Here is an 18,545-nt window from a genome sequence, read left to right on the forward strand (position 1 = left end):
CACTGTCCATTAAATACCAGCATTACTGTTTGAAGCTGGCAATGCCATTCTGAAGTCATGTGTCTTTCACGTCTAATGCAGAGAATGGCAAGAGTAATTCACTAATGTTCACACAGAGGCTAGTGCAAGGCTTTTAGTCCTAAACTGATCTCAGCAATTTCCCAGTAATCTACTGCATGAGAAGTTTCACTTTCAGAGAAAAGGAAAAAAAAAAAAAGAAAAAAAATTTATGAAGATTTTTGTTCTATTTTCTGTTTCTCTTACACCTGGATTGCCTGGGGTAGGTTTGGTTGAAGTCAAGTGCCTTCAGAAAACAGCAGGCCAAAATGGAATATACCTGGATATTCCTTCCCCTCTGTTGTGAGCGGTGGAGTAACTGGTGCCTGGGTGCATCTCTTGCCCCAGGACTCACATCTGGAAGTGATGTGCTGCTTCCAACCATCCATTTCACACAGGATGGGAAGATGTGCACAAGCAAGCCAGGATCCTGGGCCTTTCAGTGTCCCTGGGATGTATGGGGCAAGGGAGAATAAAAACAGCTTCACCAATGTTTCCAAACACAGTGCTGATAAATCAGGGAAATGAACCTACAGTGACACAAGAAAAGCAAGGGTGCATGAATGGCAGCCAAAGAGGGCACTCAACTGTGAGGGTCCCTGGTGGCCCCATGACGTCCCACTGGGCACGGCCACACTGCAGTTCACCCCATGGCAGGGCAGGGCGCCGGCGGCAGGCCGCTGCCCTGAGCCGAGGGGCCAGCACCACTCCGGTCTCATACGCTCTTCTCGCCTTCCATGTGCTCCTTGGCTGCAGAGGGCTGCTTGTCCTGGCTGCCCTCAGGGCCGGGTTTGGCAGGAGGCGTGGGGCTGCTGCTGGCGGCGGGCAGGAGGTTGGCAGACTGGAGCACAGCCTCCGAGTGCTCGCGCGCCTTCATGCGCAGCGCAGCCACGCTGGCTGTGCGGTTGCTTTGGCAGCCGTAGGTGGGCAGGAACGAGAGGCCCATGGGGTCTGGAACGCAGCACGAGCACAGCGGGCTCCCTGGGGAGGAAGGAGAGAAGGCACCATCACTGCTGGGGAAGGTCATGGAAAACATCTGTTCCCTCCATGGTCAGTCTGAAGAGGACAGAGATGGGGTTGACCTGTAGTGGGTACACAGGTGTCCTCTGGATCACTAGGGCTAGAAAACCCATATGCTGTTCTGCTGATCCTTCTGTGAAAAGGATCTTACACTGTGAGTCATCCAGGGTGACAAACAGCACTCTGTTTGTCAGAGGGAAGTAGAGACAGGAGTGAGCAGTGAAGTTCAGATCACATGAGATTTCCTCATAAGCAAAGCTCAGCTCATTCCTTTCTCTCATATCAAGCTGCTGTTCTGTGGCTGCCATCAGCCCCATGCTGGAGATGTCCCCTGCCCTCCACCTGCACACTGAGCCTGATCAGTGTAGGCAGCAGCATTTGGTGAGTGAGTGTAATGTTCTGTCACTTATCTTTTCCTGAAAGATTACAGCAGAGAGAAAGGTGAAAATATTCCACTCATTATGAGGACCTTCTCCTATGTCACTGTAAAATGAGATACTTTCCCTTGGCCAGGCCCCTGCAAACTACTGGCACCTTGTCTACCTGTAAGAGTCCATCCTACCTTTACCCATGAATGGCCTCAGAAGTGAGCCAAAGCTACCTAAAGTTGCTGCTGTGATACAGCTTTAGAGTCTCATCAGGAGAGATGGGCCACAGCATCTCTATCATTTGAGACATGTGGGTGTTCCAAGCAGGCAAGAAAACACTGCAGCGTGGATGAAGTGATTACTCTCTCTTGAAGCCAAAACCTTCCCTGCAACCCACTGACCGAGGCAGTCCTCACTCTACCAGCTTTCCTGAGGCTCTTCCTCTGGCTTCTCTTCAATAATGCTGGAGCTTGGGCCAGTTCCCAAACAAGCACACCTGGAAGTGTAGGTTGATCACTGGGCAGGACATGCAGTCCATCCAAAAAGCTTAGAGGCATCTATTGAATGATGGAAAATGTGACAAAGGAGTAGGATGGGAAGGCAGAGTGGGATGGCTCAGCTACTTCTTGAATTTACTCTCTGGTTAAAAAACCAGACACCATTAGTCACCATGTTTCCAGGGGTCTTAGAGGCCCATCAACTCTACATCCTCATGTACACCCCTGGCAAAAGCCTGTCTTTTGCTGATATGCTACCTTTCAAAAAGAAACAGCCCAGCCAACTACTGGCACCCACACATCCTGACACGATGCAGTATCTTCCCCTGATCTTTCCAAGCCAAGGACTTGCTTTAATTTCTGCAGTTAATATTTGAGTTAAATGGCTCATGACTAAGTGATGGAACTAATAACCTACAGAGTTTTACACTTCTGTTCTTGGTAGCAACGGGTCAGCACCCATCTGCTAGGAATGAAGGCAGACAGTTGTTTGTTTTTAAGATGTTGGCAAGGCTTCTCCACAGCAATTGTCAGAGATTTGTGGTTGCCAGTAATATTCAGGAAAAAGTATTCCTTGTATTTCAAAAAATTGCATCTACAAAGGACTGCTTATTAATATAAATGGAAAGAACCCTTTTCTCTTGTAATACTTCTCTGATAAAGCATATCAGATCAGCAGACCAACATTTCCATGGGTCCAGGCATTGAAGCACAAACAAGTTTCAGCACTTGACTAAAATCCTCTGCTTCTTTTGCTTTTAGCTCTAGGAGGCTCAGTCTTGAATTCTGTGCCTGTTTTGAGCAGGTCAGATGGAGGGTTTATAATAAAATCTACTCAGTAACACAACTTACAGTTTTTGCCACCACCAGCCACGCTCATAAAGTAATGTTTTGCCCCATTGAATCACAGCCACTGTTTTAACAAGAGGGAGGAGAGGCCCTTCAGAGTCCCTGCATTTTGCAGCAGGTCTTTTGCACCATGTCCCACTATCTTCAGGTTCTGTTCAGAGATGGGGGAGCCGGGAGGCCTGCAGGAGCATCAGCTGCCTTTGCACTGCTGCTTTCTAACACAAAACAGCTTTCAATCACAGCTCTTCAGCTGCCAGGCTGCGGAGAGGGCTGCCCTGCAGTGCCTAATGCAGGACTGGGCACAGGCATTGCTTAGCGGGAGGTGGGGAGAAGTGGAAAGCAGTCTTCCCCTTTTCAAAAAAGCAGGAATCGGCTCCATTCCCTAAGAATAATTTTCATTCCATTGTTAGAGGAATAAAATATTTATCAGTATTCAGTACCAGCCTAAGATCTTTACTTAATAATTTGCCCTGATATTACCTAGTGGCTCTGCAACCTGAGGGTGCAGTTACCTGTGGTGGAAACAAAGCTATGTCTAGCAATAATTCACCCACAAACCATTCCTTTCATTTCCACTGAGATTAAAATACTTGCAAACAACTCACACATGAAAAAAAGTAAAGTAAAAAGCATCATTTGCTCCAGGGTCCAGCTAGAATAGAGGAGAAAAGGATTTAGCCCTGTTCCTTTTTAGTGTATGTTGTAAAGAAGGTTGACTCTACCTTGCAATCATCTGAATCTGCAGATAATAAGTCCAGTGAAATGTACTGGACTTTGCCAGCACAAAGCCAAGGCCAACAATGGGACACTCAAGAGTCCAAGGTCTCCTCCTTCCCGTCAGTCAGCCCACAATCTCCAGAAAAGTGACAATGACCAAGAAAGAGGCATCCATATATAGCAGGCAGCAGTAGTTTTTAACATCTTACTGCAATAGCCCTGAGCCCACAGTGGGAAAGGAAGGAACTGTTCCTACTCATTTCAAACCTTCAGAGGACTTCAGGCATCCAGCTCCCATCAAAATCAGTGAGGGTTCAGCCATCAGCCCTAGCTCTTGATGCAGCCCCACCGACATCCATGACAATCTGAGTTTAGTTTAACAGGATTTGTATCAAGTTGCTGCAATATGGACAGGGTACAGTTTGCTTTCTTTCAGGAACTTACTGCCTTCTGTACACAAAATTAAAATACACAATTAGATTTCCATTAACTTACAGCAAATTCTGCTGGATTGATCTGAACTTCCTTCTATTCCTATATGAGATCATACTTTAAATGCCCAGCCTGAACATAAATACTTAATGTAATAAATACAGTCTGAAATATTTGATCCACTTGGCAGTTTAATTGATCTACTACAGAGACTGACAGGAAAAATTAAATTAGTTTTGTCTTGTCTCTGCCAACATCACATTTAAATTGTAACAATATTTGATCTACACTTTTCGTTGTGGACTCCTTTGTGCAGTTCTATGGTTCAGTTTAAGGTGGGAAGAGAGGGATAGGAGTGGGGCAAATGCTGATACATAAATATCAATATAAATTTTTAAATATGCATTTTGTGTTTCAAATCAAGGGCTTAAAGAATTTATTAGGTAGTCTTTCCAAAAGGCAAACTCCACATTCCTTTCTTCTTTCATTATTTGTGCATATCAGCATTTGATATGGACATCTGAATTGCAACCTGACATGGAGGGAAGGAGAGAAAAAATCCCATTTAAAACCCTCATATATCAAGGCATGATGTTTAATTTTCAGAGAAAATATTATGTTTGATTTAATTATTGTTATCTTCTCATAGTAGTCACATTGATTTTCTTCAACTCTAATCCCTTTCATAAGGATTGGAAGGTCAACAACCATCTCAAGTTTGTAGTGTTGATTACCAGTGGGAGCTGATTCAATGGGAGCTCCCTCTTGCACTTCACAGATGACACCAACATTCTGTCAATTAAAGCCTAAGTCAAAAGTAGGAAACATAAAAGTGGCTTTATCCAAATCTTCTTGACCTCTGAATCAGGAAGTTCAGAACAAGAAAGGCAGGAACTCAATCCTGAAATGGAGAAACATCAGATATTCCCAGTTTAATTTGGGGTAGCCTCAAGGCTGCTGGAATTATACTAGATGGTTTCTCCTTCTATTGAGAAGCTGGTTAAATGTGGAAGGTACCCTGTGCTGCCCAGAGGCTGGAAGAGCACTTCAGAGGTGACAGCAGAATCCAAATGTTATAATTTCACATCTCCTTGGCTATGACCCCTCTATGCCCAGGGGAAACAACAAAGAGCTGATGATCTGGATCAGATGTTCTATAATCAGGAGTCTTTTTGTTGAAAAATAAAAAATCTGAAGCCAGGACTTGCCTGTTGGGGCAGGAAGACTGACAGCAAAGCCCTCAAAATAGCTGAGAGAACAGAACCTGTCCTTTGAATACTGTCAGCTTGGCAACCTCATCAACAGGAACCCCGGCCCAGCCAATGTCCACTAACCTAATCAAGATTTGTCCAGGAGGAACAAGACAGCACCTACTTCCTACCCATGCTCTTAGGGCTCCAAGCACCTGTGTATTTCCTAGTATTTGTGAAAAAGACCAAAAATCCCGACCTGTGAGGTAGGGCAGTGCTAGAGCTGAGGACCTGTGATATGGGAATCAAAATAATTTTTTCAACATGTGTGCATCAGCCAACTAAAGAAATGTTTTAGATTCTCTGCAGTCAGAGTAGCAGATAAACTAAGAAAAATGCTACACAAATCCACTTAATATATTGGCTGTGTTGCATCAGAAAAGTCAGTAAATCCACAATCAAGAATGACATTGAAAATAAAAAACCCCAAGAGTTTTATTCTCATTCCCCAGTCTTACAGTAAACAGTGGAGCTTCAGTTCAGTAAACGCCAGTTCAAGGGTGACCTAGGTCCTTGAACACTTCCTTTGTAGAGTTGGCAATGGGAATTGCCCAATAGAACTGAGAAAATTCCCTCCATCTTTCCTTAATAGAAATTGAAATGTAATGGAGGGGCAGTTCGAGTTATGTTTCAGGTTTTTTTCCCTGGATACTGCAATTAAGCCTCCCTAATATGAACAGCAACCACAGTAGCAGCAAACCATAAAGGAGCCTAATCAACAGTGGCCTGCCGTACCCATTTGGATGTGCACAATACAATCATGCTTCTCTATCAGTGGTGTGGGGGTGCCGTGAAAACCAACTGAGCTATAACTTGCAGAGAGAAGAGCTGTGGGTGAATTATGAAAGTAATTCCCTGGCAAGTGTAATTATTTCTCTCCTCATACACTTCACTCATCATGGGTCTGGGGAAATTTCAGCGGAACGTAGCAGACACTCTTGGCCTCAGCCACCAGAATGGTAGAACACATCCGCTGAAAAACGGAGATTCTTGTTTACACCCATTAATAACATCTTCTGCATTAATGAATTGCATTCATGCTGTCATCCATTAAGAAGGTACTTTGAGGTCTCTCTCTGCACAGAACACTAGCTTCTCCAGATGACTCTATAGTTATACAGCCCATAAATAAAACAAGTATTTTCCCTTCATCTTTGAGGTCTGCAATTAAATCTACTAAATGGACTGCAGATGCCTGGCTTACAGTAAGTGTTTCATCTTAAAAGATCATGGAACTGCCGAAGTCACCACAATGAAGTAGCATAGTTGTCAAATCAGGGCAATTTCGGAGAGTAATGAACATCAGAAATTTCATCTCTGTGAGTCAACCTTTTTCTCATTATGGCCAGTGGTGAAGTACTAAGCCCCTGAAGTAGGAAACACTGTATATCCCTGAAATTATGACATTGTGCTAATTTTTCAAATGAGGAATTGTATTTCCTGACAGAATAGTACATAGGGAGATGATACTGTAGTTAACAGCTGTTTGCTATTGAGTACAGCCTCCAATGTGCTAAACTTCAGAGAGACAGGAGACAGGAAAAGGTCTGTTTTATTATTGAGCAGAGAATATTTGATAGAAACAGAGAAAAACTGTCAGTGATAATATACTCTTCTCTGGAAAAGCCTATATTCTGAATAACAGTTTTCTTTGCATAGTATAGCCATCCCCTTTTATTAACAGAACATTGTGTTCTGCCAATATCCTCACTTTGATGGAAAAAAAAAATTTCAGTTTCAGAGACAGAAAAGTTCATGAGGCATAATGCTTGGGGAAAATAACTTTCTTCTCATTTATAAGAGTAGACCTGGTCTCATGCTCCAACAATATCCCCATATCCTAGAAATGGCATATGGGGCGTCCTGAGCCACATGAGGCAAGCCTGATGAGCACTTCACAGTCTTTCCAAAAGCAAAGTTGCAGTCTTAGTCCCTGCCCCAGACTAGGCTGTCTTAAGATTTCCTATCTCTTGTAGACCAACTTCACCCTCAGCTATTACATCCTTATACTACAAATTAGATTCCAGAACCTTGTGGCCTAAGCACTTTATGTAGCCTTGGACACCTGGGTCTGGAGCCAAGCAAAGTCAGAGAAAGAGAAAGAGAGGTATTGTTTTTTTTACTAAAGATGAAGAACTCTCAGATGACAGAATGAAAATGGTCTCTGAGAGCATAAAATAATTATTAATTACTTATATCACCATCATCACTTGTTATTCACTGTATTGATTTATCTCCTTCTAAAGCATCAGTCAAATATTATTCACTGACACCAGCGAAGTGTTGGCTCACATGTCCAACAAAACACATCTTGTCTCCTCAAAAAAATAAGAAAACAACCTACACTTCCTAGTAGCACCCAATGTGCCGAGAGTGTTCATTTTTTTGCAGGCAGCTCTTATGGCTGTACTGAAGAATGTGATTCCCTTTACTGGCCAGGATCACTTTCCCAATGGTGGCATTATATATCTGTTTACAAGATCCACATAGAGGAGCTGCATTTGGTTTGACACTTGCATAGAGGAAAGCAGGGCCATGCATCCTTTCGTAGTAAAATAATAATTTGATTCCAGAGCAACTATTTTGCTTTCAAAAGCACAGAGAATTCCTGGTAGTTTCAAAGCATGACTGACACAAGACAAATACTAGGAAGACCTCTCAGTCATTTCACTCTTCAATAAAGCTTGCAAAATTTTGGAAAACCTTTCTACTTGCTTGGTTTTCCCTTATCCAAACAATCCAAAAAAACAAGCAGCTGATAACTTTATGCCCCATGCTGAGTTTTATGGGATTTGTGTGACATAAAGTCCTTTGCCTCCAGACCAACTGTGGCAGGGTTCTGGCATCGTTTCTGCAGCAAAACGCAACTAGATTTTCAAGGGAGAGGCTTAGGTCCCTTAATTAAGATATATAAGGACATATACTATTGCCTACATGCACACAGCTCCTCTCTTAAATGGAAATGAAAAGGGAGAGTTTAACAAACTGAACTGAGCATATGACAGTCACATTAAGGCTTTGTGAACACGGTGTCTCTCTCTGACCTTTCCTTTCTTCTCACAACCATTGTCTTTTCCTCCAGATTGACTCATGAGTTTGGTTGTGCTCTCAAATGCCCTGGTTTAGATGAAACATCATATACCTGGAGTTTCCATACCAAAGAAAAGCAAACTGTGCATTAGGCCTGTGATACCTTTGGTCCACTCAGAGGATCTAGAGATTGTCCTGGTCGCCAGTTAAGAGGACCAAAAACTCAGTGACTGCTGTGCACAGCCCTACCCCAGCCCAAGTAAATTACTCTTGAAGAAATGGGGAAAGAGGAACTTGTGGAGATGAGCCAAGGAAAGAAGACACAATACTCCATATATCAATGCCACAAGAAAGATATTACAATTATTCTCTGCTTGTATATATCAGATTTGGTCCCTCATATAACAATAAGTTCTTCCCCCTCAACTCCAAAGCCAGAATTTGACATTACTAAGACCCAGCAGCAGAGTAGGCAGCAAAAGAAAAAGAGCTGCCCTCAAAGCAGCAACTCAGACTCCCAGTCCCTTGCCAGGATAACAACACCCTGACAGGCACACACAGCTCCTGGTAGGTGGATACACAGATGCACAAATCTGTAACCGCATTTCATGAAATCAAAATATGCTACTTTATCCCAGTTCCCTTGCATGTACCTGGAGACGTCTACTGCCAGGCAAGAAATATGAAACAGACATTTCAGGAATGAACTGTATGTATAACTGACAACATTCACGAAGACAGTAACTGACCATTCCTATTAAAACTGTATAAATAAAAAAATCTCATTTACATTTGGGACAGTTTTTTCAGGGACACTGTCTCTTAGTCCAGGCAACTGACTATTTAATACCTACAAAAGATTCAGGAATAGAACTTTTTCTGCCCCTAGGCTGTAAAACTTCAATCAAGAAAAAAAGAGGAAATTTTAGTTTCTCAATTTATTGGCTAAGCTGTAAAATCAAAGAAAAGAGTAACAGGAAGTCTTCAAAATAAATAAAACTAAAAATAAATAAACAAAAACAACAGCAAAAAAAATCCAACCCCAAACAAATAAAAAACCAACCAGCTGAAAATACCAATGCCTCACAACAATTTTTAAATCTTTTTTATTTCATTTTGTTTGGCTTTGTTTATTTGGGTAATTTTTTCTTAAAATTTAACTACACTTAAACATGAAACCAGTGAGAACACATATTGATGCATTTAATTTTGAAAATGTTTGAACGTACGCTTTAAGGAAAAAGCCCCCTTTACTGTCATCGAAATTATTCACTGAACACAACCCTATTTCCACACTTTTCAACCTGTCTGGGACTACAGTTATCAATGAACAAATTTTTTGCCTGAAAAAATTCAGCTTATCTCGTCCAGAGAGGCTTCCCACTAGAAAAAGTCAAAATTTGCAACCCCAAGACTTCACAGGGCAGAGATCAAGAGGACTCAGGCACTCTAAACAGCTGCTACCCACCTACAGGTGACAATAAGCCTTTAGGTTTTAGGGTTCAGGTCACACCTGGGTGTCCTTTCTTGATTCAAAATTCCAGGTCTCACACCTACCAAAAGAGCAGTAACTGTGTGGTGTGTCTGGCTTCAGCTTTTTTTGAAAGACAGGAGGGAAGGGGGTGCAGGGAGCAGGACACTGGACTTAACAACCAACTCAGGAGTTCCAGACATTTGCTCCAGGAATATACTTTGGCAGTGCTGATTTAACTGGAAATACAAGGAGCATGAGGTATGCCAGAGAATACAGTGAGATGTATTAGAGGACATTTGTCTTTATAGTGGGGGGTCTTTAACTGAGAAACTTTCCTCACAAGTTCTTGCAGCACATTGGGACACAGAGTAAATGTATGTGCCTCTTTGTGCTTGGCACTGCTATGAGGCTCTGCATCCTATAAATCTATAAATTGAATTCATCCTGCTTACACTCTTAGTCTTATAAATTGTTAGACTAAGAACAGCTAATGGATGAGTAGGTGATTTATTTTTAAAAGTTGCATACTGCTGCTGGAAACCAAAAGTATATAGACACGGGATGATGTACCCTTCCTGAAGCCAGGGTCCCAGGTAATGAGGAATTACTTTGTATCCTCCCATGTCCCCAGGAACATGCTTTATTCAAGTTCTTAAAGGGGACCTACTGTCCAAGAAGAGAAAGGTCTGGATTGTGCAGAGATGCACTGCAAAGGAAACCACATGCAAAGAGCGGATGAGGCATCAGTAACGGTGCCAGGTACTACATAATGCAAAAGGATGTATATAACTAATTTATTAGAATAAATTAAACTCTTAAAAAAAAGCATATGCAACAAAAGCTCTAAAGGAGCAAACTTTACCTGTCCTACTCCTGCAGAGAAAACCTGACCTCACGAAAAGTAGCTGTCAGAGTAAAATGAAGGTATTTTGCCACAAATGATGCTACAAGATACAACAGGAGACTCACTTCGGTATGTGCAGCACCAATCAGTGCAAATAACTGCCAACCTAAACAGAAAGAGGGGTCTGCCATTTCCCAAAGGTTTCCTCACGGAGGGCAGTGGGGCCATGCCACTTGCCTTGAAAGGGATGCTCTTTGAGCTTACTCCCAAGTTAAGTAAAGTAGCTTACCTTTTAGAGAGGCGACATGGGATAAAGCTTGTGCATAGGTGGCTGTGTTGAGAAGAGTCCCTGGCAGGCAGGAAGGGAAGAAAGGTCCTGTAGGACCCACTGCTCGGCTCAGGCTGATGGAGAAAAGAAGACAAATTCTTTACAAAACCAGAACCAGCTGATTCCATTTGTGCATGCACTCAAACACATTGGTGTCTCAGCACACAGCTAAATGTGACCCAGGCTGATCAATGTCAGTCTCCCACAGCCACCAGCTCCTCAGCATCTCCACAAGGAACATTGGATTGCACAAGAAACACCTCATTTTCCAAAGATGATGCCTCTAGGTCAAGGCATAGCAGCAAATCTGTATGCACATACACACATATGAGGCATTCTTGCCCCACAGACAGGTAGGCAGCTGATATCATGTATTACCCTTACCTCTGCTGGATCTCCAGGCCCTCTTTTTTATTCCTGGTTTGATCTGTTGGAGAAGGGGAATTTAAATTCCTTGCAGGAGGTGCCACCTCAGCCATGGTTTCCTTAGAGCCCTCTTGGTCGGAAGCACCCCTCTCTGTTTTTCTCCATTTAGCCCTTCGATTTTGGAACCACACCTGGAGCAGGAGAGCAATCCTAGGTGAAAACCATGTTTAGCCAAATGTGAAGCAAGGAGATTGTAAATTGTTACTCTAGTGAAATCTGTCATTTAGTAGCTTGGCTGAATCTTCCTCTTATTTTATATCCCCATTGCTATTCTAGTTGAGTCTTAGGATGGCATTTGTATCTGTAATATTTCTGCATCTGGAAAACAAGCCAGAAATGTCTAAACACATTTAAAAGGCATGTCACAACAACAATTTAAGGTTAAATACATATCTAAGCACTGTGATGAAAACATATATAAGTCTTTAAATCAGCTGCTGCTAGAATCAGAGAGGTCAGAAGTGAGAAGGTGTGGATCTGGCCATCTGATCCAGCCCATTTTCTGGAGAGGGCTGATACTGGCTGTTCTTCCTCTCATGGCCAGTCTGCTTTCACAGGACTCAAAAGCAGATAGGTACTAAATTTGGAACATCATTATGCAGTTTAATAATGTTGTCGTGCAACTGCTCCTACTTCAGACCACACTATGAATTCAGGATAGAACACTAATTTCCAAACCATTTTTTTTCCCCCATATGCAAAACAAATACTCATATTCTTGATTTTTTTCAGCTGACTATTAGTCTGAAAACTTTTTTTTCTATTAACCTTGGAGCTAATATGCTGAAAGTACAATGTTTGAGGTGGCAAATGCCAAGCCTCTCTTGAGGTCAGGAAATCCACATTTGAATACATAAATTCAAGTATAGGCGAGATTGTTGTTATTATTATTCTTCTCCTTCTCCAATTCCATTTTAGTTAGCTGCCTTTTAATTGCATGTATCAGCAAACATTGAATAATGATTTTATCTATATTCTAAATTTAGAGCAGTTAAATGCAAAGCAAAATGCAGACACTTTCTTGTGTCTTAATTGAATGAAGGTCACAGCTATAACAATATTTAATTGAGCTATTTTTCATTATCATATTTTAATGACTTTGCACTGACAGTTCGCCTGCTTCTGAGGAAAGAGCATGATGAAGTCGTTTATTTCCCTATTTAGTTATTGTTTGACAACATCATCTTCGATTAAGACTCTGCTTTATAGCACATTAATCATATTTGAATGAGCAAGGGGTATAATGTAAACATATCTCCCATCCTCTGTGTTTCCCCATGTCCCTGCATGAAAGCAGGCTAAACAAATGCTTGCATCTATTGTCTGTTTGCATAATAGCCAACAACAAGGCTAAACACCAGTCCTCAGCAATCTAATTGTCACCACCCCTATCTCACCCTTGCACCTTTCAGGAAGAAGTTATGATCTTCCACTTCTGAATGCTCAATAATTGTCCCATTTATCTCAATTTGCAGTTCAGTCTTTAGGCACCAATAGCCAAAATGGCATTTTTTATTATTTTTTTAAGCCAGTACCTACAATGCAGTGGTAAAAGGAGATTTTCATTTCCAAATAATAATCAGTTTAATTTGCCCGCATATGACCAATGATTCATGTTCAGATTTAATAATCAGGATCACATAATCTGATTATAGGAGAAATAATTTGTTTACAATCCCCAATTTACTGTGGTGAATTCCATTATCTCTCTTCAGCCATTGGGTTTTAAGAGATACTAACATGACCCTAGGGAACAAAAGGCAAGCTATTATATTTCCTACAATTAGATCTTTGCATAGTCTTAACCCCAAGCACCTAAATTAAAAAAAAAATAGAAGAACACCACGCAGAAAATCCCCATAAATAAAAATGAATGCATAATCGTGTTCAAAAAATGGTTTGCAACTCTGTTGTGGATGCCTGAAGAGTTACAGGGATCCATCCCTGACGACTGCAGGACTGTTTCTCTTAGCAGAGCACGTACACATACATATGGACTGGACATGGGAAAAAAAAACAAAGAAAAGGTAAGGAGAAGGAAGAAAGGAAGGGCTGGAAAAGTGTGGCTGTGGAAAGAGTAATCATGGCCAATGGTATTTATTGGATCATATTAAAGGTGTGGGAATCGCTCTGCAGGCTCTTTATCTGCCTAATTTAAGTGTTTAGAAAGAAGGCAAAAGGGAGAAAAGTTGAAGAGGTGCAGAAGCTTTCTTCCTGGCAGCGGGGCTCCCTGCAGTTGACTAACCCCACTGCTCGACAGTGGTCATAGTTGCTTTGGAGAATCACGTCTCAGCTCTTTTCTCTGCACCACGCCCCCCCTCCAAAAGCAAGGAAATGGATGTGCATTGATGTAATTTAGTACCTTGGAGACGCGGACAAATTAGTGTAGAACATTATCACTAGTTAATTATGAATGACCGATTAATCAACCTAATCTAATATTCCACATTATGTTGATGTTATTAAAGTGCATCATGAAAATGACAGATCGTCTTCATTTGCGTTCTTTGGCCAAATGTGCACTCTGCAGTCATGATGTCAAATAAAAAAAAAATTAAAAAGAAAAAGTTTGCCAGTTTGAATATCCAAGTTAAGTAATTCCCCAGGATGTTTACCTGCACCCTGGCCTCCGTGAGGTTGATTTTCAGAGCCAGCTCTTCCCTGGTGAACACATCGGGGTAATGGGTTTGAGCAAAAACAGCTTCCAGGGCCTCGAGCTGATGGAGGGAAGGAGAGCAGAGATCCGTGAGGGATCCGTGAGGATCCGGCCGCCCCACGGGGGTGTCTGCCAGGCATGGATGAGGAAAACTGGGCCACCGAGGCAGTGGGGCAGGCAGGATGGGCTGGCATGGCGCAGGCATGCGGGAAGGAGGCTGGAAGCTGGCAGGGAGCAGGCATGGGGGAGGCAGGGAGCCAGTGTGGAGCAGGCAAGCAGGGGGCAGTGGGTGCAGAGGCCAGGGGCAGAGAGAAGCGGGCTCCTACCTGCTGCAAGGTGAAGGTGGTGCGGTTGCGGCGCTGCTTCCTTCGCAGGAACCCGTCGTCGAAGTCGCCGGCAGAGTGACCTCCGAAGGGGGCAGCGCCTGCGGGCCGAGAGCCGCGTTAGAGGCCGCTGTGCCCCGGGGGCGCCGGGCCGGGGCACGGAGCCGCTCGGGTGGGCAGCGCTGCCCCAGCTTCTGCGGGCACCGGGGGGTTCTGCCGCCCGCAGCTCACCCCGGCCCGGGAATGAGCTTTTCTCGGGCCGTTTGTGTTTTAAAAGGACGAAGAGACGAAGCTTTGGCAGAGGCGTGCGGGCAGCAGCTGGCAAAGGCCCTGCCCGTCTGCCGGGGGAGCCCGCGGAAGGCCCTGCCCGGACGAGGGGCAGCGGCGCCGCTGGCAGGTTCCTGCCCACGCACCCCGCGGGAGCGGCCGAACCGGCCCCGTCCGCTCGCCCTGGCTTCTGGGGGAGAACCTGGGCACGGCGCTCGGTGCAGCCCAGCACCGGCGGCTCGGCCACGGCTGAACCTCGGGGAGTCGGTGGCGGAGCTGGGGGAGGCTGCCCTGCCCTTCCCCGACCGGCGTTCGAGGGCCCGACTGGGGCACCGGGAGTTTGTCCCTAGACGGAGGTCGGGAGAGGGCAGATGGGCCACCGGGATGTGAACCACGTCCCATGGAGCGGAGCCCGGCCTTGTGGCTCCCCCCAGTCACGCATCATCCGTGCGCGCCCGTGCTGAAATGTGTCACTCCCTTTCTGTTCGCTGACAAAACAGGCCAAAATAAAAAAACCACAAACAAAACAAAACAGACCAAAAAACCACTCAAAACTTAAACCAAAGCAGAAAAATAAAACCAAAGAAACAAACACCAAACCAAAAAAAAAAAAAAAAAAAAAAAAAAGAAAACAAAAAGAACTCCAAACCAAAACCCACAAACGAGCAAACAAAACCAAACCAAAATAAACCCTCACAGAACAGAAAAATACTAGAACCCCCAGAAGTGTTGCTGAGTGTCCCTGTGACCCCACTTGCAGACCTGCCCTGGAGTGCTCTGGGGTACGCGGGCTGGAGGTCACCACTCATCTTGCGGCATCATTTGGAAGATAAACACGGCCCCGAGCCCTCTCCTCGCACAGACCTCACACCGTGTGGGCCTGGGAGAGGCTCATCAGAGAACGAAATACGGTCCCGGTGACCCCCAGAAAGCGGTCTCTTCCCTGCGGCTCCGGGCCTCCCGGCTGCCCCAGCGCTGGCCGAGCAGAGCTTTTCTGTTTCCGCTTCTTTGGTTTGGTGGTGAGTGGGAGGGTGAGTTTGGACGGAGTTCATATATTTTTATTTTTTTACTGGTGATGCCCAACGCTGTTTTCACCCTTTGGCAGGACAGATCGCCCCTTCCCCCCGCACGGTTGCTGCCCAAGCCGGGAGAGCGAGGGGCCGGCCCCGGACAGCGCCGGGAGAGGCTGCAGCCTGCCCCGTCTCGGGCCGCCTAACACAGGCACCGACCCCACGCTGCCACCGGAGAAACAAATATACAGCAAACAAACAAACAAACAAGCAAAAACAAGAACACGTTTCCAAAGCTGTCCACCGAAAACTAGCAAAGCCGCCTCAGAGCTCGGTGGCACTGGCGGGAGGGACCCTCGCACTGTCCTGCCCAGTCCGGCTCCCCTGTCCCGCCCGGAGAAAACTTCGAGGAGTGAACATTCCAGCCGGAATGCACAGACCGGCTTGGGTCCGCTGACCCTGGGAAGCCGTGCTTAGAGAGGGGCTGACCCTCCCCGAAGTGGGATGAAACCGCGGGAACACTTCTTCCTGCCAGCGCCGCCGCAGGGAAGCCCCTTCTCGCCGGGTGCTGCCCGTGCAAGGAGCGGCGTGGCCGGGCCAGGGGATTTTAGGGGCCCGGGTCGCTTTCCCCGCCGTGCAGCCGCGGGGCGCCGGCAGTGCTCGGGCACGGCAGGACAGCCCGCCGGGGGCTGGCGCTGCGCGGCCGCGGCCCCGGGGATGCTCCGAGCACTACGAGCAGCGGCCGGAGGGAGCGGTGCAAAGGGCCCTGGGCATCTGCGGGGATGACACGGGGAAATCCTGAAGGCTGCCAATTTTTAGAAAGGAAATCAACTACAACAACAATAATAATATTAAAAATTTAAAAGTCTCTAACCAATGATACAAAGAAAAAATCATCCTCCCAAATATTTATTTTCCCCCGGTTTTTTCCTTCTGTTGTACCTCATTTTTCACCATCCTCCCACAGAATGTTTGCAAAATAGCATTAAAGATTTATGCGGTCCCTTTGGCTGGAGGGAGGAGGCGTGACCACGTCCTCAAAGTGTCCCGATTACAGCCATGACACCAACATCTGTGCTGGGAGGGGAGAAAAGCATCTCTCTCTTAGCCTGAGGCTCAACTGCGGGATCGCTATCCACAGAGGGGAGGCAGGTGGCAAAATGACGGGGGTGGGGGTATAAAAAACCAAGCCCTTTCCAGAAGGAATCAAATTAAAAAAAAAAAAAAAAGTCATGCAATCCTTCTTTCCTTCCTGTGACAAGAGGGGAAAGCTAGGAAGGGGGAGGGGGATAGGGTTGTATTTTCTTAAGGAAAAGGATGTCATTTAGTTATCTCTCTATAAATTTTCATCTTATCCCAGCACGCCTTTTTACGCGACAGTCGTGGCCCAAGTTCGGTCACAGTTTCTCCTTCCGTCCCCAGCGCACCCCCCGCCCACAGACCCCTCCAAGTTCAGCTCTGGTACTTACACATCTCTGTGCGACAACACTCACCCTCTAGCTGCGGGGGGCAGTGGAAGTAGAACATGGCCCTGCGGCTGGGTGGGCGCCCGCTGCTCGCAGCTGCGAGCCCGACGGCGGCCGGCGCCGGGGCCAGCCCGCGGGGCGCGGGGCTCCCGCGCAGCCCCCGCACCCACGGACCCGCACCAGCTCCCGAGTCGGAGTCGGGCACCGCGACGCACCGCCGAGGTGCCTCCCGCAGATCTGAAGACACAGAGGGAAAGAACAGAATAGGTGAAGAGCCAGAAGAAAACACCTGAAGAAACCCATTGATAACCCTAAAGCCCATCCCAGAGGAAGAAGAGAAAGTAGCGTCTGACTCTGTGCAACGAATTAAAAAAACCAAAGGCAGAAAACTCCGCGGTTGGCGGACAGTAATCAGAATCAACAAAACTTTGTTGGTTTTGGGTTTTTTTTTTTTCTGCCTGAAATAGCAGGTTGTGCCTCTCTTGTTCTTCTGTCTATCCATCATCTATCTCTATATCTCTATCTATCTATCTATCTATCTATCTATCTATCTATCTATCTACCTACCTATCTATCTCAAATATTCCTTTATGGAGCAAATAATTACATAAAGAAAAAAAATGTTTGTAGGCAAGATTGAACTGCTTAAAAGAAAATCTAAATTATTCTGCCTAAATGAAACAGCAATAAAGCCTAAAAAGCTGCCTTTTTTTTTTTATGCATCCAACACACTGGGAGCCAATGTCCTCAGCAAGGAAAAAAAAAACCCAAGCAACAACTCAAATTTATATGCAGTCATACTAAAAACAAACAAACAAAAATCCAGAAGGTACATGAATATAGTAATCCATACCTAAATCGAACAGAAGTAAAAATCACCGGTAAGGTTTAGGGGTGTTTTGCTTTAGAATAAGGCGCTGTGAGTTGTTGGCTGCAGAGACAGAAGGGCTCTGTGGAGTTCTGGAAGTGGCCAGATGTCTTTATATCTGTCTACAGCATGCTCTGCCTCTCAGCACTTGCCTTTATAATCTCACGCATAATTGGCCTTAATCTGATTATTTCCAGCGCTGTCTACAGTGAGTAACTTGGATAGGTCTATTGGGCCCTACAAATGGCCCACGTGGTGTGCAGAGCAGGGGGGGGTGGAGAGGATGAAAAGAAAAAAACCGTAATTTCTCAGCAAACGCCAGGAATGTGAACGACAGCAACAAAATCCCATTATTTTCTGAGCGCTGGCGCTCCGGGGCTCGCAGCCCCCTGCGTGTCCCCTCCGCCCGGGGGTGCCCCGGGGTGCGGGCCGGGGGGGCCCCGGGGTGCGGGCCGGGGGGGCCCCGCCGCCCGCGCCCCGGCGCTGCCGGAGCTCCGGGTAATTGCCGCCGGATGGGTTTTGGGGGGCCGCTCTGCACACGCCTCGCCTTTCCAAGCGATCGTACCACGGCAAAGTTTGATTTTGTTCGCAGCGAGGGGTCTCTGGATTTATGCTCGCTTCCCGTCTGCAAATGATATGCGGCGGGACCCTTCGCAATTACTT

The 18,545-nt window shown here is 45.5% G+C and overlaps 1 protein-coding gene across 1 annotated transcript; it reads right to left on the bottom strand.

Annotated features, from left to right (window-relative positions):
* Positions 1-295: 295 nt before the first annotated feature.
* On the bottom strand, positions 296-17,075 carry DRGX (dorsal root ganglia homeobox). Its single transcript, XM_038140917.1, has 6 exons — positions 17,042-17,075; positions 14,275-14,372; positions 13,908-14,009; positions 11,251-11,423; positions 10,828-10,940; positions 296-1,038 (listed from the first exon to the last, which is right to left on the bottom strand). Exons 1-6 carry the CDS (start codon positions 17,073-17,075, stop codon positions 773-775), a joined length of 786 nt encoding a protein of 261 aa, XP_037996845.1. The 3' UTR covers positions 296-772.
* Positions 17,076-18,545: the final 1,470 nt, after the last annotated feature.

Source organism: Motacilla alba, chromosome 6 (genome assembly GCF_015832195.1).
Source record: "Motacilla alba alba isolate MOTALB_02 chromosome 6, Motacilla_alba_V1.0_pri, whole genome shotgun sequence".
In the NCBI taxonomy this organism is placed as follows: Eukaryota; Metazoa; Chordata; class Aves; order Passeriformes; family Motacillidae; genus Motacilla; species Motacilla alba.

Bases quoted from the DNA above. Each gene is read 5' to 3' on its own strand.
- DRGX (XM_038140917.1), bottom strand. From the start codon at position 17,075: ATGTTCTACTTCCACTGCCCCCCGCAGCTAGAGG. The intron at 11,424-13,907 runs GTAAACATCCTG...CTCCTGCTCCAG, and splicing joins TCACGGAGGCCAGGGTGCAG to GTGTGGTTCCAAAATCGAAG. The intron at 10,941-11,250 runs GTAAGGGTAATA...TTTCTCCATCAG, and splicing joins GGCCTGGAGATCCAGCAGAG to CCTGAGCCGAGCAGTGGGTC.